Here is a 25,447-nt window from a genome sequence, read left to right as displayed (position 1 = left end):
CCACCGTCTGGGTTGATAATTTAAACTGAAATTTCAGTTCTGTGCGGGATTGCTGCATTGCCAAAGATATCATCTTTGGGAAGAGCCATTAAACCCTGATGGCTCAGATGGACAGGAGGAATGAAAGTTGGTATTTGCAGTTGTAGGGGGTGCAAGATTGCAGAAAGGTGAAGATCAGGACAAGGATTTTGAATTGAATTTACTGGGTGATAGGAGACTAAAATAAGTGAGATTGGTGTGGCTGTCATTTGGATGAGCAGGAGCCTGCTGTGTGAATATGGATGGCCAACAAGAAAGAAGTTGTGCAACATGATGATTGTGCATGGTTTTGTCAAAATGAAGTAAATGACTCGTTGTTGATCAGAGGTGGAGAGGTAGGTTTAGAATCGTACAGCATAGAAATGGGCCCTTTCAGCCCACCTTGTCCATGCCGACCGTGATGCCTATCTATGCTAATCCCATTTGCCCACATTAGGCCCTTATCCCTCTACACCTTTCCTATCTTGGATACAGAGTAAATGCAGGGACCTCAGGAATGTTGATATACAGAGAGACCTTAGGGTGCAAGTCTGCAGCTCCTTGAAAGTGGATAGCTGGATAGGGTATTGAAAAGGGCATTTGGTACACTTCATAGACCAAGGCATTGAGTACAAGAGTTGGGACATGGCGTTGCAGCTATACCAAATATTGGTGAAACTGCAATTAGGGTATAGTGTGCAGTTCTGGTCGCCAGACTATAGGAAAGATGTGGTAGCAATAGAGAGAGTGAGGAGGAGATTCACCAAGAGTTGCGTGGAATGGAGGGCTATCAGAAATCCAGAATTCTCCTCCCTTGCTTCCCTTGGGATCCTTGGAGAGTCCCATCAGGCCTTGGAGATTTATCCACATGAATGTGCTCCAATATTTCTTGCATTTTGTCCTTCCTGATACAGATGTGCTCCAGGATATTAGCCAGCCCCTCCCTTAACTCTCCAGCCTCCACATCCTTCTCCCTGGTGAATGCTGATGAAAAGTATTCACTTAGGATCTCATTCATACAAAACTTTAGTTAAGCTACATTTGGAGTATTGTGTACAGTTCTGGTCGCTGCATCACGGGAATGATGTGCAGGCTTTGGAGAGAGTGAAGAAGAGGTTCACCAGGGCGTTGCCTGGATTCAAGGGTATTAGCCATAAGGAAAGATGGGACAAATGGATTGTTTTGTCTGGAGTGTTGGAGGCTGAGGAGCGACTGAATAGAAGTATACAAGATCATGAGAGGCAGAGATCAGGTAGATGGTCAGAGTCTTTGTCCCCAGGGTGAAAATGTCAAATACTAGAGAGCATAGCTTTAATGTGAAAGGGGGGAAAGGTTAAAGGAGATTTAGGAGGCAAGTTTTTCTTTTTACACAGTGGTAGGAGCCTGAAACACACTGCAGGGGGAATGGTGGAAACAAACAATAGCCACGTTTAAGAGTCATTTGGACAGACATGTGAAAAGGAAGGGAATGGAGGGGTATAGAACAGTACAGCACAGTACAGGCCCTTCAGCCCACAATGTTGTGCCAACCTATACAAACGTACTCCACAATCAATCTCCATGACACTCCATTTTTCTTACATCTATGTCCCTATAGAACTATAGAACACTATAGCACAGAAAACAGGCCATTCAGCCCTTCTAGTCTGTGCTGAAACGTTATTCTGCTAGTCCCATTTACCTGCACCCAGTCCATAACCCTCCAGACCTCTCCCGTCCATGTATCTATCCAATTCATTCTTAAAATTCAAGAGTGAGCCCGCATTTACTACATCAGATGGCAGCCCATTCCATACTCCCACCACTCTATCTAAGAGTCTTTTAAATGTCCCTATAGTATCAGCCTCTACCACCACACTTGGCAGTGTGTTCCAGGCACCCACCACTCTCTGTGTAAAAATAAAACCTACCTCTAACATCTCCCCTAAACTTTCTTCCACTCACCTTAAATGGATGTCCTCTGGTTTCGGCCATTGCCGCCCTGTGAAAAAGGTGCTGGCTGTCCACTCTATCTATGCCTCATAATCTTGCACACCTCTATCACGTTGCCTCTCGTCCTCCATCCTTGCAAAGAGAAAAGCTCACTCAATCTTTCCTCATAAGGCACATTTTCTAATGCAGGCAGCATCCTGGTAAATCTCCTTTGCACCCTCTCTAAAGCTTCCACATCCTTCCTACAACGAGGTGATCAGAACTGAACACAATACTTTAAGTGTGGTCTAACCAGAGTTTTATATTACCTCGAGGCTCTTGAACTCACTCTCCTGATTAGTGAAGGCCAGCATACCATACGCCTTCTTTAACCACCCAATCAACTTGTGTGGCAACTTTGAGGGATCTATGGACTTGGACCCCAAGATCCCTCTGTTCCTCCACACTGCTAAGAATCCTGCCATTAACCTTGTATTCCACCTTCAAGTTAGATCTTCCAAAGTGTATCAATTCTCCATCTGCCACTTCTCTGCCCAGCTCTGCATCCTGTCTATATTCTATTGTAATCTGCAACAACCTTGTATACTATCCACAACACCTCCAGCCTTTGTGTCATCTGCAAACTTATTAATATGACTCTCCACTTCCTCATCCAAGTCATTTATAAAAATCACAAAGAGCAGGAGTCCCAGAACAGATCCCTGCTGAACACTGCCAGTCACCATCCTCCAGGCAGAATATTCTCCATTCTACTACCACCCTCTGCTTTCTGTGGGCAAGCCAATTCCATGGATCCCATGCCTCGTGACTTTCAGGATGAGCCTACCTTGGGGAATCTTGTCAAACGCCCTCACGAAGCCATGCTGACTGTCCCTAATAAGACTGTGCTTCTCCAAATGCTCGTAAATCCTGTCCCTAAGAATCCTCTCCAATAGCTTGCCCACCACTGACGTAAGACTCACTGGTCTATAAGTCCCAGGATTATCCCTATTACCTTTCTTGAACAACATTAGCCATCCTCCAATCCTCTGATACCACTCTGTAGCCAGGGAGGACGCAAAGATCATCGTCAACACTCCAGCAATCTCTTCCCTTGCTTCCTGTAGTAACCTGGGGTATATCTCATCTGGCCCCATGGACTTATCTATCCTAATGTTTTTCAGAAGCTCCAACACTGCCTCTTTCTTGACCTCAACATGCTCCTGCACATTAGCCTGTTCTATGCTGACCTCACATTCGTCAAAGTCCCTCTCCCTGGTGAACACTGAAGCAAAGTATTTATTAACGACCTCCCCAACGTCCTCTGCCTCCAGGTACATGTTCCCCCCTTTATCCTTGAGCGGTCGCCCACTGAGAGGTCTGTCACCTGACCAGGTTCATTGCCTAGTACTAGATCCAGTATGACCTCTCCTCTAGTCGGTCTGTCCACATGCTGTGTCAGGAATCCTTCCTGGGCACACCTAACAAAATCTGCCCCATCTAAACCTTTTGCACTAAGGAGGTGCCAATCGATATTAGGGAAATTGAAGTCTCCCATGACAACAACCCTATTATATTTGCACCTTTCCAAAATCTGCCTATCTGCTGAGTATTTCCTCAGTGTCCTGGTGGCTATTGGGGGTCCCACAGACTATTCCCAAGAGAGATTGCTCCCTTCCTGTTTTTGACTTCCACCCAAACTGACTCAGTAGACGATCCCTCCACAATGTCCTCCCTTTCTGCAGCTGTGATACTGACTCTGATGAGCAATGCCACTCCCCCACCTTCTTTTACCTTGCCCTTTGAAACCTCTAAACCTTGGAACATCAAGCAACCAATCCTGCCCTTGCGACAGCCAAGTCTCTTTAAATGGTCACAATATCATAATTCTATGTACTGATCCATGCTCTAAGTTCATCACCTTTATTCTTAATACTTTTCACATTAAAGTAAACACATTTCAACCCATCCAACTGACTGCATTTATGCCTGATCCACTGCCTATCTTTCCTCACAGTCTCTCTGCACATTGCATCTACCTGTACACCAACTGCTCCATCATCTGACCTAACACTCTGGTTCCCCTCCCCCTGCCAACTTATTTTAAACCCTCTCCATCATAAAGGCCATGTGCAGGCAGATGTGGAGTTTAAATTGGCATCATGGTCGGCACAGAGATCATGGGCTGAAGGGCCGGTACCTGTGCTATATAGTTTTATGTTCTTTTTCCCCAGGCTCCATGCTTAGATTTCCTCCTTTGGTCCTTGAGGCAACCTACTCCAGCCTCCCATGCGGGACTTTGTCAAAGGCCTTGCTAAAATCAATGTAGACAATGTCCACTGCCTTTCTCTTATCAACCTTCTTGGTAACCTCCTTGAAAAACTCTTAAGATTGGTTAGGTGTGACCTACCATGTACAAATCCATGTTGATTATCCCTAATCAGGCCCCATCTATCCAAATACTTGTATATCCTCTCCCTTAGAATGCCTTCCAATAAATTTACCCACAACTGACGTCAGGCTCACCAGCCTATAATTTCCCGGCTTATTCTTTGAGCCTTACTTGAACAACGGAACAACATTAGCTATCCTCCAGTCCTCCGGCACCTCACCCGTGCCTAAGGATATTTTAAATATCTCCACCAGGGCCCCTCAATTTCTGCACTAACTTCCCACAAGGTCTGAGGGGACACCTTGTCATGCCCTGGGGATTTATCCACTTTAATTTGCCTCAAGACAGCCAGCACCTCCTCTTCTTTAATCCAGATATGGCCCATGACCTCACTGCTCATTTGCCTCAGTTCTATAGTCTTTGTGTCTGTCTCCAGAGTAAATACGGGTGCAAAGAATTCATTTAGGATCTCCCCCATCTCTTTCAGCTCCACGCATAGATGACCATGCTGATCTTCAAGAGGACCAATTTTGTCTCTTGCTACCCTTTTGCCCTTAATATAGCTATAGAAACCCTTTGGATTCTCTTTCATCCTGTCTGCCAGAGCAACCTCATGTCCTCTTTTTGCCCTTCTGATTTGTGTCTCAAGTGTTCTCTTGCATATCTTATGCTCTGCAAGCACCTCATTTGATCCTAACAGCCTATACTTTATTTGCACCTCCTTTACCAGGGCCTCAATACCCCTTGATGACCAAGGTCCCCTAAACCTGCTGGCCTTGCCTTTTATTCTAACAGGGACGTACAGTTTTCATACTCTCAATATTTCGCTTTGGAAAGCCTCCCACTTACCAAGCATCTCTTTGCTGGAAACCAGCCTATCCCAATCCACGCCTGCCAGATCCCTTCTGATGCCATCAAAATTGGCCTTACTCTAATTTAGAATTTCAACCCAAGGAACAGTCCTATCCTTCTCCATAATTATCTTGAAACTAATGGAATTATGATCACTAGATCCAAAGTGTTCCTGCACACACTTCTGTCACTTGCCCTGTCTCATTCCCTAAGAAGAGATCCAGTATCATGATCTCTCTAGTTGGGATCTCTAGATATTGATTAAGGAAGCTTTCCTGAAGTCTTTTGACAAGCTATCCCATCCAATCCCTTTAGAGTATGGGAGTCCCAATCAATATGTGGAAAGTTAAAATCGCCTGCTATCACAACCTTATTTTTCTTGCAACTGTCTGCTATCTCTTCACAAATTGTTTCTCTAAATCCTGCTGACTATTGAGAGGTCTATAATATAGTCCCATTAACGTGGTCATCCCTTTCTTATTCCTCCCTTCCACCCATATTGCCTCAGTAGACGAGCCCTCCAGTATGTCCTCTCTGAGCACTGCCGTGACGTTTTCCCTGATGTCACCCCTCCCCCCTCCTTGCCAAGGTCATTTCATGGCTCCTTTTTGATCTCCTAATTTCTTTAATTTCTCTCCTATATCCCCTATAAATCTCAAGTAACTCGCTTGATATTAATTTTATGTACCTGACATGTGCTTTCTTCTTTGGAACTAGTTCTCAGTTGTGAAATAGCAGGAGATAGTGATCAGAAGAGAGGGAGAATTCCTGGCAGTGGAAGAGGGTGGTGTCCATGTGGAGTGTCCAGCCCCAGGAACCAAAAAAAGGCACATCATCTCTGTCTACTTAAAAGGAGGGGCATAATAGAGGAATGGAGGAAAGGGGGTATCAAGAGGTTGGGCAAAATGGTTTGCCATGAAGGGAAAGTTATTAACATTGTCTATGATCACTTTGAGGATCTTGGAATTGTAAGTACATATAAGGAAGTGTTTTTTTTGTTTGAAGTGCTGAGGTCATTAACACTGTTTGCTCATGGCTATTGGCTTAGATTAATATCTCAAACACCTGTTACACAGCTTCAGTTGACTCAGAACTTGCAGATTGATCTGAGCCTTTATGCAAATTATAAATCTCAGCAGAAAAGTGAAGAGAGCGCAGGTGTTGAAGAATGAACGTTTGCAAACCTTTGGTTTACAATACAGGGAGCAATAAATCACCAATTGGAAAATTTTTAGAATGTACTTTCATTGTTACTTGTGCATAGATTAAAAATCTGAGTCCTTTTTAAATGCCAAGCCTTATTTAGCTTTCTGCGGTTGAGTCCTGTTGATATGCCCTCTTCATTTAATGCAGCTTGACCCTGTTTTGATGTTAATATGAAAGAAATCGGTTGAGACTGATTTAAAATTGTCTGCTTAAATGTTGCTTAAGGAAGAAAGCAGCAGGCCAAATAGTTTAATCTGTCAATTTCTGGTCCAGACTTATCTCTCCAAGGCTGAACACTCAAAAGTCTGATTACATTGAGGCTTCCTGAGATTAGCAGAAATCATGAAGAGTCTGATTGAGTGATTAATGGGGTAAAGAACGTCAAATTCAAATGTGTAGGAATCATGCAGAAAGAAATCAGTCACAGCCATGACTCAATAATTATTTACTGTTTAGCATTATGCAATGTTTCATTTACACTGTAGTCCTTTCCTTAGCTTGAAGCAGTTAAATATAGTGCTTTAGAGAGCACTTTAACAGCCCCAAGTACTTCACTCTGAGTACTTTAGAAGTGATGTTAGTACTGTAACAATATGGAAGGTAGTAATTCTATTTGTGATTGGGAAAACAAAAAAAACTACACGTTGGAAATCTGAACTATTATATCCCTTTTAATGGTGTTTATTGGGGGATAAATGTTAGCCAGGCTGGTACTCAGCATGTCCTTGATTTTCAAATGGTTCCATAAAATATTGTGTATCCACCTGAGAGCAAATCTGACTTCATTTTTAGCGTCCTATCTGAGAAAAACTGGAAATGTTGGAAATACTCTGGTTAGGCAGCATCAGTGGAGAGAGAAACGCAATTAATCGCCTTTTCATTGAACTGTGAAAAGTGAAATTAGAATAGATAGAATAGAGCCTGAGGAATTGGGAAAATAAAATGGAGTCCTTTATTTAAATTATTTTTTCGAGTTATGGCCATTGCTGGCAAGGCCAGAATTTATTAGCCATCCCTCACTGGCTATGAGCAGAGTGGCCTGCTAGCCATTTGAGGGTCAATCATATTGCTGTGGTTCTGGAGTCACATTTGGGCCAGGATGCCAGATTCCTGATTTGGCAGAGTTGAGTGGAGTTAAAGGAGAAGTTGCTCAATGTAAAAACTCATTCATCTTGGCAAACGAGAGTGATGGAGGAGTTGGACAGGTTGGACCTTTGGTGAGGAAAAAGCAAAAGGCCCCTGGGCCATCCTGGTGAGGAATGGAATTGTAGAGAGGCTAGATGTCCATGATGAAAATAAGCTGGTCAGGATCAAGAAGCTGCCAAAGTGGCAGAGAGCATCAGAGGTGTCATGGACGTAACTGGGAAGAGACTGGACAAGGGGAGAGAAGATAGTCGAGGTAGAAGAAACAAGTTCTGTATTACATGAACAGGCTGAAACGATGGCTCTACAGGATAGTCCTACTTCTAGATCCTGTGGAAGAGATAGAAACAGCTATGTGGGTTTGGCGTACAATGACTGGAGGCTGTGGAGGGAAGATCTCCTGAGGAATTGAGTTCGTTGATGGTCCAAGAGAAGATGGCCTCATATTTAACAATGAAGTTGTTTTCCAGAGGGAGGTGTGGGATGGTGTCAGAACTGGCATTCAGCCTTAGTAAGGTCGAGGTATGTTTGCCAAACAATGGCAGCACCATCCTTCTTGTCAGGTTTGATGGCGGTGTTGGGGTTGGTGCTTAGTGTGCAGTTCAGTGGAGGGAAGGCAAGAGCGAGTAAGGGCAGTGGAAAAATTTAGATGGCCAATGTCATACTGGTGCTTAGCAATAAATAGATCTGGAAAGTGTAAGAGACCGAAGGGAGTGATCCTGATGGATTGATTATTACGAGGATGGGAGGAAAAAATCCACACTCTGGTGTGAAGACTTCTGGCCAAAGAAATGGCCACAGAAGCAAAGGTTGCAAACGAAGAGCTCAACATTGAGATGGATGAGACTGTTGCCTCTGTTGAGGACTATTATTCAGTTTCTAGAGTGAGGAAGATATGAAGAGTGATCAAATTGTAAGATTACCTTTCATCAGAACCATCAACCTGAAACATTAACTTTGCTTCATATTCATAGATACTGCCTCACCTGCTGAGGATTTCCATTTTTTCTCTTAATTTTAGATTTCCTGTTCCAACAGTTTTTTGCTTTTCAATTACTGAAAAAACACCAAATCTGATGGTGCAGCATGCACTTAACATTGCAATGGCCAACTGCGTTAATATGCTTCAGTTTCTAAGGTGGGTCTTGGACCCACAACTATTTTACTGTGAGAAGCAAAAGAACCTTCACTGAGGCAAGGTCTTCTGTAACAGACTCTGCATTGTTCGAAGTTTCATCTGATCAACTAGGATTGCACAGTGGATTCTACTAAACAGGCTATAAAGGTCATTCAAAAGTTTCCTAATATCTGTCTGCCAGCTCTTTCAAGCTGTGTGAGAGAAGTACCATTGACCAGTGCTGTAAGTATAAGGCAGTGTTCCACTGAGTGAGTTAGATATGAGATGTGCATTGCTTGCTAGTAACAGCGCACTTCTGTGTTAATTCACTTTTTTTCCTTCAGGAGGGACCATAACCATTTGCCTTAGGGGCCATTTGCTCATTGTGTACATCTCCAAATTCGATTCAATCATCCTCTCTGCATGCCTTTTTTCTCCCCCTGGTTCAAATTACAGTGTCACTTTTTCCTCCAAAGCTGGTCAACTCCTTTGGTCAACACTAGTAGCAAAGCATTGCATGTTCAAACAAGCCTCTGTAGAGAAGATTTTTCCACCACCCGGGAGTTGCCCTCCAAGCCACACACCATCCTAACTTGGAAATACAGTGGCATGCAAAAGTTTGGGCACCCCTGGTTAAAATTTCTGTTACTGTGAATAGCTAAGCGAGTAAAAGATGACCAGATTTCCAAAAGGCATAAAGTTAAAGATGACACATTTCTTTAATATTTTAAGCAAGATTACTTTTTTATTTCCATCTTTTACAGTTTCAAAATAACAAGAAAGGAAAAGGGCCCGAAGCAAAAGTTTGGGCACCCTGCATGGTCAGTACTTAGTAACACCCCCTTTGGCAAGTATCGCAGCTTGTAAACGCTTTCTGCAGCCAGCTAAGAGTCTTTCAATTCTTGTTTCGGGGATTTTTGCCCATTTTTCCTTGTAAAAGGCTCTTGTTCTGTGAGACTCTTGGTCTGTCTTGCATGCACTGCTCTTTTGAGGTCTATCCACAGATTTTCGATGATGTTTAGGTCCAGGGACTGTGAGGGCCATGGCAAAACCTTCAGTTTGTGCCTCTTGAGTAGTCCATTGTGGATTTTAAGGTGTGTTTAGCATCGTTATCCTGTTGTAGAAGCCATCCTCTTTTCATCTTCAGCTTTTTCACAGACGGTGTGATGTTTGATTCCAGAATTTGCTGGTATTTAATTGAATTCATTCTTCCCTCTACCAGTGAAATGTTCCCCGAGCCACTGGCTGCGACACAAGCCCAAAGCATGATAGATCCACCCCTGTGCTTAACAGTCGGAGAGGTGTTCTTTTCATGAAATTCTGCACCCTTTTTTCTCCAAACTGTCCTGTGTCCTCACCACAAAATTCAGTGTCAGAAGTTTGCAAAGGAACATCTAAACAAGCCTGATGCATTTTGGAAACAAGCCCTGTGGACTGATGAAGTTAAAATAAAACATTTTGGCCGCAATGAGCAAAGGTATGTGCTGAAGATAAGAGACACAAGCTGAAGGTTTTGCCATGGCCCTCACAGTCCCCCGACCTAAACATCATCGAAAATCTGTGGATAGACCTCAAAAGAGCAGTGCATGCAAGATGGTCCAAGAATGTCACAGAACTAGAAGCCTTTTGCAAGGAAGAATGGGCAAAAATCCCCGAAACAAGAATTGAAAGACTCTTAGCTGGCTGCAGAAAGCGTTTACAAGCTGTAATACTTGCCAAAGGGGGTGTTACGAAGTACCGACCATGCAGGGTGCCCAAACTTTTGCTTCGGGCCCTTTTCCTTTTTTGTTATTGTAAAACTATAAAAGATGGAAATAAAAAAGTAATCTTGCTTAAAATATTAAAGAAATGTGTCATCTTTAACTTTATGCCTTTTGGAAATCAGGTCATCTTTTACTTGCTTAGCTATTCACGGTAACAGAAATTTTGACCAGCGGTGCCCAAACTTTTGCATGCCACTCTATACCACCATTCATTCACCATTGCTGAGTCAAAATCCTGGAACTCTTCCAAATAGCATTGTGGACATATCCACACCTCAAGGACTGTAGCGGTTCAAGAATGCAGCTCACTACCACTTTCTCAAGGGCAACTAGTGATGGGCAATCAAATACTGGCTCAGCCTGCGAAGTCCACATCCCTTGAATGAATAATAAGTAATAAAAAAAATTCTGAGCATCTGAAGTGGTGTTTGACAACCATGATTTATCAGAATCTACTTGCATCCTGTGGTAAAATTTTTATTCATGGAAGTTGGCATCAACTAAGAAATTGAGAGAGTACATAAAGATTTTTGGCTGTCCTCTTCAGCACCTTTGTGGTGGACTTATTTTTAGAAATATTGTTTGGACCTGCAAAATAATTTCATTTTGTAAATGAATATTAAGTTAAAACCTAAATTCTAAACTGTAAATAACATAAACAAAGGTGTGAATTTGGGCTGGTATGAATATTTTGTTTTGAAAGGTGGCAATACCTTTAATGTTGCAGTGACAAGTGCTGTTGATTCAGATTTGTGACTAAAGATTATCATCCAAAACTGTGATTAAATCAACTGCAATAAATGAGATTTCAGAAAATTCAAACTGCCAGTTCTCTAGTAACTTATGACCTCAGCCTGCACCTTCTGGCAAATATTACAACGTGTCTTGAATCTAAAATTGCCTCTGACATCAACAGAATTGAGGTCCAGTACTTTCCTGTGTAATCATTAGTTCCAGTGGGAAAGTGAGAAAATGACAATACAAAATGAATTGTTTCAGTATCTTCAATGAGATTGTGAAGAAGTATCTTGTTTCTACTAAGTAACTGAACACACTGCCTTTCCGCAGAAGATGCAAGTGGAAGTGTCCCTCAAAACATTGTGGAAAATTCTCAATTGATTAGCTTTTTGAGATTCCAGCCTCTGTTACAAAAAAGGAAAGAAGTGTAAGGAGAAATAAGGGTTGAAAGGTGGATCCCACCCAGTCTCAATTAAAACTCATCCCCCTGAAGCATTAGGTCGCTTTCTACAGCAAAGCCAAAGTGTGTGAGAAGCAGAGAAATCTTTGGACTGGCTACAATTATACATAGCAGAAAGAAAGATGGTGGTAGTTAAACTTTAAACTTTATGCAGCAAGGGAACAGGCCCTTCTGACCCAGCGAGTCCGCGCCACCCATTTAAACCCATGTTAACTTCCCCATACGTCTTTGGAATGTGGGAGGAAACCCATATGGACACGGGGAAAACGTACAAACATCCTTACAGGCAGCGGCGGAAATTGAACCTGGGTTGCTGAGTCCTATTTTAATTCAGATAATGAATCAGCCCATGTCCATAGGTTGAAGACCCTGGCTATCATCTAACTATGGCAAGTACATCTACCCTTCACAGCTGGTTAGTTTTACCATTTTCCAGTGCCTTTACTGGGCCGCCAAATAAATATTGTGGCTATAATTCAAGTAAGAGGCTGAGTATTTTGTGGCAAGCAACTGATCTTCTAATTCCCTTATCTTTTACACCTTCCAAACGCACAAGTCAGGAGCATTGGATGGAATACCCTTCACTTAGATGAGCAAAGCTCATTGAGGAAATTCAAGAAGGAGCAGCCTGCTTGATTGGAATTCTGTTCACCATTTTAAACATACACATCCTATCCCCAGCATAGCATGATTGCAGTATACTTTTTTTTACAAGATGCATTACAACAATTCAACAAGATTGTTCTGTCAGCACCTCCCAAAACACGAGGCCTCCCCCATTTAGAAGGAGAAAGGCAGCAGGCACATGGAAATGGTAGTATTTGCAGGTTCCATTCGAGGTTGCATACCATCCTGACTTGGACATATCTTGTTCATCTTTTGTTGTCAAGGCAAGGTCTTGGAACACTCTATCTGTTAGCACTCTGAGTAAACCGCATGGACTGCAGCAGTAAGGAAGGTGATTCACCTCGAGCATTGAAGGGGAATTATTGTTGGGTGATAATGCTAGTCTTAACAATGATGCCCACATTGCATCAATAGAAGAAAAAAAATCAATCTTTTATACTCTCAAATATATTATATTCTATCTTTGATTCGTAAGCAATAATATAATTTTAGCTTGTGCTTGAAGTACCAATTTCTAAAGAACATATGGTGGTATGGTTTGTGATGACATTTATTCTAACACTAGATTCTGCAAATAGATAATTCTTAGTCCTTTACGTAATTAGTTCTTTGGGTCAAGCAAGAGTGCAGAGACCGGTCATTGAAAAATACATCTCTATAAATTGTATCTCTATAAATCCACTTGAGAAACTAAAGCAGAACAGTTATATAAATATCGCACATTGCAGCAGGCATGCAAGTGGATTTTACTATCAACTTTAAAATATTGATTGTGACCTCGTTTTATTTGTAGAATAAAGGCCATCACCATAACCAGGGCGACCACTTTCCGACAGATGGGTTTGGTAAGTCGACCATGAACTTTTGTTGTCATATAATGAAATAATGTAGCTACTGTAAAATAACATTTTCCAAGCCATATGACCCATTTATTTACAAAATAAAGTTTGTAATAAAATGGTGCCTGATGTTCATTCATGCTCTGACTGTTGGAGCAAATGTATAGGGCTGAATGAATGCAATTTGTTAATATCTTAAGTCTGCTAAGGATGAAATTTAAATATCCTAGCTGTTCTTGCTGTAATATAGGGCCTTTTTAATAAGAACAAGAGAGATGAATTCTGACCCAGTATAAGAATCTTTATCTGGTATCTAGTCTTCTGACAATGTCAGCACCAGAATTGCCCTGAACTCGCAAAAGCAAAATTTGTTGCCAGTTCTTGTTTCTGAATGCTGTCCCCTAATTACCTCTGGAGAGTATCGACATGGGTACTCTGGGTGAGGACAGGACCAGCATTGTTGTGACTCCCTTACGTGGGCTTTCATAAGTGAGGATTTAGAGAGCTGGTAGTTTTTCTGGTTCACACTACAAAATCTATTGTTCCAATGGAATAGGGCAAAGGGAGCAAGTATCTAACAAATATCAAAATGAAAGTAATTGAAATGAAGACAAAAAATGCTGAGAAAATTCAGTATGTCATGTGGCCTCTGTGGACAGAGAAACAGTTAGTATTTGAGATCTAGGACCTTTCATCAGAATCTTTCTCAGTTTTGGTGAAGGGTCCATGACCTGAAATGTTAACTGTTTCTCTTTCCACAGGTGCTGCTCAACCTGCTGAGCTTTTCCAGCATTTTCTGCTTTTATTTCAGATTTTTGGCATCTGTAGTTTTTTTTAAATTTCCATTTGCTATTGAAATTAAATTAAGCTTCAAGTGTGGGATGGTAAGGAGACAATGATGATTAAGTAGGGTTCCTCTGGGGAAGAAAATTCATGTGGAAGATCCAGCCATCATCCAGCAATTAACATGGAAGCTGTTGTACTGTAATTTCAACTTCGAACCCCATGGCTGGGCAGAGGAGAGGGGGGGAGGAACTTCACAAATTGATGAGTGGTTTATCATTGCAGAGTAACTTTACTGAAGATCAATAGAAAGGCTAAAGGAAGTAGACTTTTTTATTATGTGATTATTCTGTTGCTTCGCACATCAATAGGTCCAGGTAATGGATTAAAGTATCTTTATGGAAAGGATGTGGGTCTCTTCCAGAGGGATGGTTATAAGCAATTACACTACAAAGGTTAGGAAAACAAGACTGTTGGTCAGATTTTGTCTGTTTCTAAAGTGAATCTATTCAAATTTAATGTTTCACAGTTCAACCTAATTCTACAGTATTAATTGGGAATCCCATCCGAGCCTATACCCCTCCTCTTGGTTCTCATCCTGCCCTTGGTAAATCTCCAAGCCCTGTCCAACGGATAGATCCACATACTGGGACTAGCATCCTATACGTGCCTGCTGTCTATGGTGGAAACATGGTGATGTCTGTGCCTTTGCCAGTAAGTATTTTTTCCTGAACTGATCAAATGGAATTGTAATCAAAAGTGTGATGACTTATTCTATCTCTTTCTTTCCTTACTGCTAAATTAATTTCAAACTGCATTAGTTATTGGAACACGGGTAGTGCAACATTCTTGGCTTAAAATATTTATGTACTAATCATTTGGTTGGGTAAATACACTATGTAGCTGTCTGAAATGAGGACATATTTTATTAAAATGCTGTTTAAAAATCCATTTACCGTTGATTCTCATTTTGGATCTCTCACATGCAGCTCCAGAATATGTGTTGATTGACGGTTTCTTTGAGCTGATTTGAGGTCCAGCCAGCAGACAAGGGCAAAGTGGTATATTGTTGTCGACTGCCATGTAGGACTGTCAGTGGTGCTTTCAGCAAGAAACAGAATAGATGAACTCTGAGATATTAACAGGAAGGCACTTGAAATGGAGCTTCAAGACTAATCTGGAAAGCAGCTTTGTGCAGACAGGAGATTTGATTGAATTATTAAACCTTAGTGAATTGCGATGAAGTGCAGTTCACACTAAGGCACAAGATGAATAGGATGAAAATTAATTATACCGCTTCCCATTGAGATATTCTGTTCCACTGTACTTTCAGTTTTATTGATGCTTTTCTGGTCTGGTTTAGCACAATAATGTACATAAATGATTTATCCAAATCATTATAATTGTCTTTTGGCCCTACTCCCAAAGTTTGTCCACCTGCTGAGAAATCTGAAGATATGAGAGATTCCTTAAACCTCCCGCCGCTGCCGCCACCCGCCCGAGTAAGGTTACAAACCATTCTGGAGTATGAAAGTTCTGGAAAAAAAAGTATCAATTATGTTTTAAAATGAAGTTTTTTTTTGGTAATTAAAAATCTGAAAAGTTTCACCTTATAGAATTTTTTTTAATTGGTAAATTGGTTCATAATTGTCACATGTACTGAGGTACAGTGAAAAACTTTGTTTTGTGTGCCATCCACACAGATCATTTCATTACAACAGTGCATTGAGGTAGTACAAGGGAAAACAATAACAGAATGGAGAACAAAGTGTTACTGTTACAGAGAAAGTGCAGTGCAGGCAGACAATGAGGTGAAAGGCCATAACGAGGTGGATTATGAGGTCAAGAGTCCACTTTATCATACTAGGGGACAGTTCAATTGTTTTATAACAGCGGGATAGAAGCTGTCCTTGAGCCTAGTGGTCTGTGCTTTCAGGCTTTTGTATCTTCTACCCAATGGGAGGGGGTAGAAGAGAGAATGTCTGTGGTGGGTGGGATCTTTGATGTGAATCAGACTCAGCAGGTTGAGTGCTCTACCACAGTGTCTATTTCTTCATTTTTATGAGAGCAATAGAATAGTCAAGGCTGAAGATAACAAAGGTGCAAGTGAGAGTTTCAACAGCAGTTAAACTGAGGCAGAGCTGGAGGGTCAGAAGCTCAGTTTGGAGAAGGAGGTCTCCAAGATCGCCAGGAGTTTTGTCCAAATTGCGACAGCAGCCAGGGAGGGGGTAGAATTAGAGATTACAGAAATGGTATTTGAATGAGGGTCCACAAATAGTCTCTATTATTTAATCAGAAGAAATTTGGCTTCTCCAGGACTGGATGCTGGCCATGCAATGTGATAACATGGACTGCAGAGGGGCAAGAACAGCATGGTAAGGTAGAGTGATCAGTTTACAGGGTGTGACTTTTGCAAAGGAGCCAACGTGTTGAAGGGGGCCAAGTACAGACTTCGAAGGCTTCAGAAGAAACATTACACGGAGAGGAAGGAAGCCATTGCACAGAAATTTACAGCTGCAACCGATAATTGAAGAATCTAACCTATCTGAATTATTGAGGAGAATTGTGTTGCAGATGTGTTGTGGGAGAGATTGTGCACCATAGTTGCAGTCACAAAGGAGATTGTTTGTTACTTTAATTAGGCTGTTTCTCTGCTGTGGAAGGAAGAGGAACCGGACATGAGAAGTTCAAGCCTGAACTAAAGGGAAGATTGATCGGATTTGGGAGGGAACCAATGCTGAAGGATTTTGAAGAAATGGAGATTGGAGGGTATAATCTTCCAAGGTTAGATGGATCAAGGTTGGCTTTTGAGGAGTCTGGTGATGGCAGCTTTAGAAAAGAGTGCCTCCTGACTCCCATGTCACCTAAGATGGATATGGGAGCCAGGAGAAGTTAGCTCATCAGTTAAGTGAGGATGAGGCACATGGAACACAGGCAGAGTCTTATTGACAGGGTGAACTTGGAGAGAGCAAATGGAAAACAGGAGAAAATCTAAAGAGGAATACGAGTTCAGGGCTAGAACAAGGGGGAGCTCTGGGGGAAACCTGACTTAATGGACAAGAAATGAGGGTTGTGGCAGAAGTGATTGAACACACGATCTTTAGTAGCAAGTCCAAAAGCTCTTCATGTTTTTGGAGTTGCAACTGCTGTGAGCAGGAGAGAATGGTGCGGAGAAAAGCCAAATGTTACTTTTGGATTCCAGAATTACACAAGCTTTTCTGCCAGAGAGGAAAGCCCAGTGCTGCAGTCAGTTCTGGCAGTGGGTGGCGAAACAAATTGGGGAACAAAGTCTGCATCACTTAGAACTGAGGAGGTGAAGATGACCGTATCAGGCAAACATCCAGAATGCAGAGTACAAGGGTTTTATTGTGCACAAGAACATGAAGCCCAAGGTGAGGGAGTGGTTACAAGTTTAGATATGGTGAGGCATTTTAAGAGGGTCTTAGATAGGCACATGAATCTGCAGAGAATGGAGGGATGAGGACCATGTGCAGGCAGAAGGGATTAGTTTAATTAGGTGTCATTAGCTGCATTAGTTTGGCACAACATCGTGGGATGAAGAACTTGTTCCTGTGCTGTGCTGTTCCATGTTTAACAGCTGTAGAAGTATCATACTGAAAAGGGTCCAAGGCTCGACTGTTTGAGTTTGAAAGTACCATTGTAAGTGGCTTGAGCAGTCATTTTCCCAGAAGATAATGTGAAAGAAGTTAGATTGCAAGGGAAATGCTGATGTGGGTGGTGAGGGATATGAAGAAGTGAGATGCATTTATCTGCAAAATCCTGTGGGCTGGCAAGGTAGAGGGGTAGGAGAGTTTATTTGGAGGGAGATATCAACTGAGAGGTAATAAGGTTAGGCAAGTTGAGTTTGAGGTGGAAATCACTGAGGATGAAAACTGTTTCAGTGTAGAAGCTGGGGGGAAAACAATGCGAGGATATCTGGGTGAGAAACCTGGCATGGGTGGGCAGAGAGCAAGGATACATGAAGAGAGACCAGAAAAATGGTACTGGCAGAAGAAACAACGGAAGACGGTGTGACTCAGGGTGCAAGGTGCCTGGGGAGTGGGTTGAAGAGAGATTCAATGTTAAGAGACTTACTCCACAGGCTGATACCTGAGGCAAGGAGTCAACAAGAACATTGTGGTCAAATCCTTGAGCAGTTTACCAGCAGGAATCTCTGGTTATGTTTTCCTCTACTACTAATTTAGCAAATATGTTGATTATATTTTAACCAGTGGCTCAATTGTTGCTGCTTTCTTGGTCTGTGTATTTAATGCATTTATTAGAGCAGTTTCCTCTGACGGTGAGACATCTATTTACTCTCCACTCAGGCTGATTAATGCTCATGACTCGAGGCACTGAAAAAATTGACTTGAAATTGCATTTGCCTATCTTTCAGGTTATGTTATATGTTTGCTGAAGTATATCAACTTCAGTTTATCTATGATGAGGGATAACTGTCTAGCGACTTGAATTGTTACTCCTTATATCCAGTGACACTTGGAACACACTCAACAGGAATAATTAAGTTTGCTTTAGCAGAAGTAGTCATCGCTTGGGGCTGGTGATGTACTTCATTCTCCTGCAGCTCTTGAATTTTCTGCACTCTTTGCTATTTCTAGAAGTCAGATGATCAAATTATTGCAGCACTCAATGCTGTCTTGATATTGAGCATCCTTGCTTACCGATTTCTGGATTATGTCAGCTGGATATATGTTAGTTTGTACCCTTGACAGTAGAAGATTCTCCAAGCTTTCACTGGCATTGACTTGAGTTCCTGAAAGTTAAACATCTGCATCATGATTCACAGTTCCAGTGAAAGGAACCTCAACTGCCGACAAATTGCATTTTAAAGGACTCAGTGTTGACCCTCAATCAAAGAAACTGCTGCTTATGTGTTGTATGTGAGCTTCCTCTGAATTAAACTGTATGCTCCAATTATGGAACGGAGCTAGCCAAAATACTTCAGGTTTGCCTGTAACATTTGCACAAGACTACGCTCTGCTGCATCAATTGGAAGTCGAGCGGAAAATCTTTCTAAAATTAGCAAAATTGCCTTTATCGGTTTTGCAGAGCCCAGTACTTTCAGCAGCAGGCGAATTTTACTCTGATGCAATGTGGCAGCTCTTATCTGAAAAATTGAAAAACAAAGTGACATAGTGTACTTCCAGAATATTCATGCTGAACTGCTTTATTAAAGTAGTGCACAGAGGAATTACTGCAGAAAATGTTGAAGCTATTTCAATATTAGACTTTGTCAGTCGACTGTAGTTTAGTTCCTCTCCAGTTTCTCCTCTCCCAAGATTGGTATCCTTCAGTTTGGGCATGAATCAGTCAGCCATTCAGTCATGAGCATTTCACACATGCACCAAATCCTCTTCTAGAATCACAGAGTGCACGAAGCCATCCCTAACAAGGATCACTGACCTCCATTTGGGATTTCCCTAATCGTGCAATGAGCAAGTTGGTTCTAATTCCTGCCTAGGATAAATTCATTTAGCACAGATCCAAAAACTGAATTTGGGTTCTCATTGACTTTCTGGCTAAATGTAGAATTACCATTCCCTTTTGCTCAAACAAGTGAGCAAGGTCACCAGGATTTATCTGTTGTGTTAAGTATGGTATATCACCTCCAGTAGTATACAGAAGAGAAAAATTTTTTTGTTTTTAATATATACTCAGCCATTGGTCACTTGTTGCCACTGAAATGGTCTGTGTACCTTTGGCAAGGGCTGTAAGGGACTCTCAATACATAACCAGTAACTACAGCTTTTAGCCAGAATGCAATTGCATCACCCTCATTAGTTATCAGCTGCTTTGATTTTTCCACAGATGGGTCCCTTGATAATTCAGTAATTCAATCAACAAGGTCCAACAAAAAACAGTTGACATGTGACTAAATAATCTGCTTTTGGTCCAGACACTGAGGGAGCTCCTTGCTCTATTACACAAGACCTAGCATCTACCTAAACAGGGGATCAGAGCCTCATCCAAAACTTCTCTTCTGACAAAACAGCACTCCCTTGGTATAGCACCAAAGCAGCAGACTAGATAATTTGTCCATGTCTGTGTGGGATTTGAACAGTCTTCTGCCACAAGAATGAAAAAGTTACTAACCAAAACAATTAACATTTATAATGCTTGCTGTGAAATCAAAAAAAATTGGAGAGGTTAATATGAATTGAGATGTTTTTATTTGTATTCTTGGGATTTTGTAGAATCGTTGATGACTGGGTTCCTGATGAACCAGAAAAGAATTATATTGCTCTGAGGTGAAGTATTGTAGGGTTGGGATTTTCTAGTCTGAATATCCAGTATTAAACACGCAGATACTACATAGGTTGGAAGCAGTGTAATGTTTCCTTTTTATGGACTTTCTGTTGAAACTCTGAAAAGCATCTTTTAGTATGTTTCCAGTTTTGTGTCAAGTGTATGATGTGAATTTGTGCCCATTTGGAACTGGAAGGGACTGCTCAAACTTGTTTTACAAAGTACTGTTGTATCCAGCAACTAGTGAGTACTTTCAAATCACTGGTATCCATTTGATGTGAAGTCTTATGTCAGATGAAAACATGCCATATCTCTTTAGGGATCAAATGAAAATTGTACCACAGATCTGATGAGTTACGCTGGTCCATATGTATTTCCATACACCAGAATGCAATCAGTATTGTTTGAGAGAGAAAGGGCTTGGTATATGTGGGATTGGAGGACTTGACACTTTAAAAAGGGATTTGGGGGATCTCAGTAGATTTATGGAACAGATCCGTGCCATTCACTTACAGTGGCACTGAAATGATATTGTTAATCATGTTGCATAAACAGCCCAAGACAGGTAAGATCTGGTAAACTTTCATAAAGGCATAGGAAATAAGGGAACTGCGTTCAACAGATTTTGCTATGAAAGGTGAAACTCATAAGGTGCTCAGCCTCCTCTCCAACCATCTCCCCTTCCTTTATTTACCACACTCTCTCTCACTCTCTCTTTGGTGGCCCCACATTAAGAAATGCACATTTCATTATCTTGCAGGATGCACCATGAAAATGATGAAAAGTAGCCTATTCTAATTGCTGGATTTAATGCAGCAAAACCTGACAGTGCTACCCTTTTGCTGATGAATAAGCTAATTCTTGATTTGATCCACAAGTCAAGAGTCCAATTCACCATTTAATGGATGCAACTTGAGCATCGAATACATGAAATGATGTTTAGTGATGTTTCTATGATGTTGCTTACCACACAAAAATTGTTAGAAAGCTAGAAGTTTTTGCTTCTGAAAATGAGGTTGCTATGCAGTGTTGGATCGTGAAGGATTGTTGAAATGCATTTAATCTGCCACAACTGCTTGGTGCAGAAAAGGTAGCAATTTTTCCGTCCACGTGTCTTTTACAACTTGCTTCCCATTCTCAACCATAAAACCTCCTAAAGCATAATGTGAAATTGAGGCTTGACTGAACATGAGTAAAGATGCTGGGACCAATTGCTAAAAGATGAAGAGTTTATAACTGTAATTGGAGTCCCTTAATCACCTTGCAGGAATCCTTCAGAGAAATGGCAGAGAAGGAAGAGCACCTTTATGGGAAGATTATCACACAGCAGTTTCAGCTAATTTTCAACAACTGCTGAAATGCTCATTACATTCTCAAAATATTCAATAAACTTTTTTCACGAGGAGTTCTCCTGTTTCAATGCTGGGTAAGGCTTCACAAGTAACGTTGAGAGGAATAGCCAGCCAAGAAGGCTCTGATGCTTTGATGAATGGTTTCAGTATACTATTTCAAAGTGTACCTCTTTGGAAGATAAAGGAAGAAAAGTAGAGAAGTGTGCAGCAAATAGTGTATACTGATATTATATGTGTGTGTTTTTCACTCACACACAGCCTTATTTTGATTGAGATGTGACAGGAACACCAGCTTCTTGTTTTACTGCAGAAAATATTAAAGGTGGCATTTAACAGGAAAATTTACTTTTTAAATTTTATATATCCTTGCTGACTTCTCATTAATAATGCATTGTGATAGTTGTCATCTTCATTTTACTACTTTTAAATGAAAAACAAGTTCCAAAGACCAGCTACTTAAATGCTCAATGTGAAGAGCGATCATCCATGTAATCTTCCACCTAACCAGGCCATCCTAGTGAATTAGAACTTGGTTGCGTGGTATAATCAGAGAAAATATAGGCTTCAACCTCTCCACAGCATAGTTCATGAAAGTGGCAGAATTTGACATTCCTATTTCTGATTATAAATACTGTCAAAAGCTAAACGTGCTTGCAGTGAACCAATGCAGAATGGTATTCTGATAACATAATTGAACAGGTGAAAGAGCATGCTTCACAATACGTGCAGTGGTGGGCTGCATTATCATACAGGTAATTGTTTGTGCAATGGTTGCCAATCCAGTCTTTATTGAAGAAGGTTCCCCACAAGAGCAGATTCATCAGTTAAGTTAACCTGCACATGCAGATGAGAACTGTAAGAAAAGAAGATAAAGAATTTTAGGGCACCAGAGGTCATTGCTGGAGTACTCCAGTTCTCTCGGCCTTCCCTCAAATCTACCATCTCTGATACCTACTAGGTGAACGATTCTGTATGTCCAGCATCCTTTGTGGCACACATTAGTAACTTACTTCCTACCAGTTCCACCTTCTGCTTCTGTTGCCCTGCCTACATGGGGATTTTTCTGAGATTATTAAGTGAAATTGCATTTACCATCTTATCAAGACACACAGGAATGAAGGCTTTAAACTTTCTTGGAATCATTGTTCTGAAGCCTGTCAGAGAGTAGTGTTGGCAGACCCCTGGTCTGAGCCATGTGTCAGGAGTGTATGCCTTGCTCTCGAGTCTGCATAGATGGTGATTTGCTTGAATTCAGAATCATAGCAATGTATAGCACAGAAAGGGGCCCTTACAGCCCACCTTGGCCATGCCAACTGTGATGCAATTAAGTCTGCAGTTGCTGATGCCCTCCTGTCTCCCCCAAGTCCTGATACTGCATATGAGTCACTGATAAAACCTAAATCAAGTACACTTTGATTTCTCACACACACATTTCATCAAGAAATGATCATTTAATGGTATCAAAACAATCTTTCATCTGATCTTTCCACTCTACCAGATGCTCCCTTATTTGACCTTTGACTGTCAGGGAATTAAAATCCCCTACAATATAAATGTTCCAGAATCCAGATGCTTAAGCACTGTCTGACTTGTTTTCATAAAGAAATCAGATCATGATTTGGTCTTAATTTGCTCGTATATATTTCAGTTTAATTGACCTACTGGCATTCCTGCTGTCTTCATGTTCTTTTTTTCTGTTCCAGTGGCATTGATCCAGTTCAGAATAATTTTGAGTCCAGATGCTTTACTGATTTGTGCCCAGAGTGCTACATTACAAAAGGCCCCTTGTCCTGGAGTCTTTAGCAAGTGTGAGAGATTAATTTTGAACCATTGGTTTGAGCTAATTAAATGCAAATAGATTCAGCTGTAGCTAGTGCACTAAAATAATTTGTTTCTGCAATTGTTAGATTTTCAGTTAGAAAAGCAACCGAAACCTCTTTACCTTTCTTAGTTTTTTATCGGGACATGAGCTTCAGCATTCACATCCAACCATGTATCAGAAGTTGCCTACACATCTGTTGCTGCCCAACACTAATGTTTTAGTACTTATGAGGGGCATAGATAGGGTGAATGCACACTGTCTTTTCCCAGGGTTGGGGAATCAGGAACTAGAAGGCATAGGTTTAAGGTAAGATTGAATAGGAACATGAAGGGCAACGTTTTCACCCAGAGAGGAGTCAGTATATGGAATGAGCTGTCAGGAAGTGGTTGAGGCAGGTACAACATTTAAAAGGTACTTGGACAGGCCCATTGATAGGAAATGTTTAGAGGGATATGGGACTAGCTTAGATGGGAATCTTAGTCGACATGGACCAGTTGGGCCGTAGGGCCTGTTTCCATGCTCTACGACTCTATCATCTTTGTTTGCCCAATCAAGCCCTTTCATTATCTTAAAGACCTCTAAGAGGGCCCTTTTAGTGTGGAGAGTGAAGGGTCCCATCTTGATAAGTATAAGCCATTATTTCCGATACCATCATTTTATAATATGTGTAACAGCACCTGTCACATTATTTCCAAGAGTGGTCTTGTATTTTATAGAACCTCTTACCTTTTCAGTCTTGATTTTCTAGAAATGACACCCAGTGCTTTGTTTACTTTCATTCAGGGTTTGTAAGACTGAATCATGACTAAGTGATTTGTGTATGCCCAGATGGTTCTCTACCTTATTTAAACATTTATTTTATCTACTTATATTAGTTTTTCCCTTCCAAGCTTTGGCTATAGTATTATAGAATCATAAAGTAGTCTCATTTAGCCTATTATGATTATGCTGGCACTTTTGATAGTGCTATAAACTAGCCCCATTTCCTTGTTCTTCCCCACAGACCTTGCAATTCTTTTTTTCAAATGACTACCAAATCCTCTTTGGTTTGCTCTGATTAAATTCCTTAAAGCATCTGCACATAGAATTGTTTGACATCCATTGTAATTAACTTATATTGATTACTAACTGGTTAATGCCAAATTAATCCAAACTAGTAAGCTGCATTTCTGGTTAGCCACTCACCAGAGCATTATAGATCCAGTTTACCATTCTTGTACTTTTGTCCTATGCATCAATCAGTTGTTTGTTTTTCTGCATTAATTGGATAGACTTCTTCCCTTGGGTTGTCCACCCTGTCTCTTCTACCCTCCTTGGTCCTGGGAGCCCAATACAAAAATAACTTTGTTCCTTGTTTGTTCTCCCTTGCATGCATTTTTCATGATCACACAGGAGGATGTACTGCTTCGATAATGGTGTTACTACTGACTAGAATGTGGTTGTGACAAACAAAACTCCTAACTATTGTCTAGCTAGGAATTTCTGTAAAGCCACTTGCTGCAGGTCCCCTGTGTAAGGGACTCGAGCTCCATCAATTTATCAGCCAAAATGTGTCTCATCAATTCCTTTTTCTCCTAGTTCCCCTCATCCTCATAACCCCAAAAGGTGTGCACTGAAGATGGTTTCTGTCTTTCTGGTTCTAGGAGGCAGCCATGGTGATATCACTTGCAACAGAAATAATTATGTGAAAACGCACATCCTGGTAGATTCTTGAATGCAATAATAGTTTCCTTGTATGTTCGTGTTTTTATTTCTCCCTGACTTTCACAGTAAATCAGCATTTGACATGCTTAGTTAGGACTGTCTATCCTTGCAGGTTCCTTGGCCTAGTTACCAAAGCCGTTTTGCAGTTGATCCTCGCATTATGAGCCATCAAGCAGCTATGGCATACAACATGAACTTGCTGCAGGCACATGGACGTGGATCTCCCATCCCTTATGGTCTTGGCCATCATTCACCAATTGGAGTAGGACAACAACATCCTGAGAAGGAGCACGAACAAAGCAGAATAGGTGAGTGGTGCCAGACCTGTCCTACAGTGCCTTTAAAAAGAAAGAATTGTCAACGCCCTTTGAGCTCTGCTTTTGTTAAAGGGTATACAATAGAATGAAGGATTGCTCGACTGGTGCCAACATTGGAGTTGTTGTTGAGTGATGT

General features: G+C 41.2%; 1 protein-coding gene across 6 annotated transcripts in view; it reads left to right on the top strand.

Annotated features, from left to right (window-relative positions):
• Positions 1-25,447, top strand: part of helz (helicase with zinc finger) — a 246,256-nt gene that overhangs the window by 180,095 nt on the left and 40,714 nt on the right. For all 6 annotated transcript variants that reach the window (XM_052033181.1, XM_052033180.1, XM_052033179.1 and 3 more), the window contains 3 exons: positions 13,021-13,072; positions 14,379-14,563; positions 25,107-25,302. In XM_052033181.1, coding sequence (XP_051889141.1) covers positions 13,021-13,072; positions 14,379-14,563; positions 25,107-25,302 — 433 coding nt within the window. The remainder of the gene's footprint in view (positions 1-13,020; positions 13,073-14,378; positions 14,564-25,106; positions 25,303-25,447) is intronic.

The sequence above is a fragment of the Pristis pectinata genome, chromosome 18 (assembly GCF_009764475.1).
Source record: "Pristis pectinata isolate sPriPec2 chromosome 18, sPriPec2.1.pri, whole genome shotgun sequence".
NCBI classification, from domain to species: Eukaryota; Metazoa; Chordata; class Chondrichthyes; order Rhinopristiformes; family Pristidae; genus Pristis; species Pristis pectinata.
The sequence above is the reverse complement of the archived record's forward strand: the minus strand, read 5'-3'. Positions and strand labels throughout refer to the sequence as shown.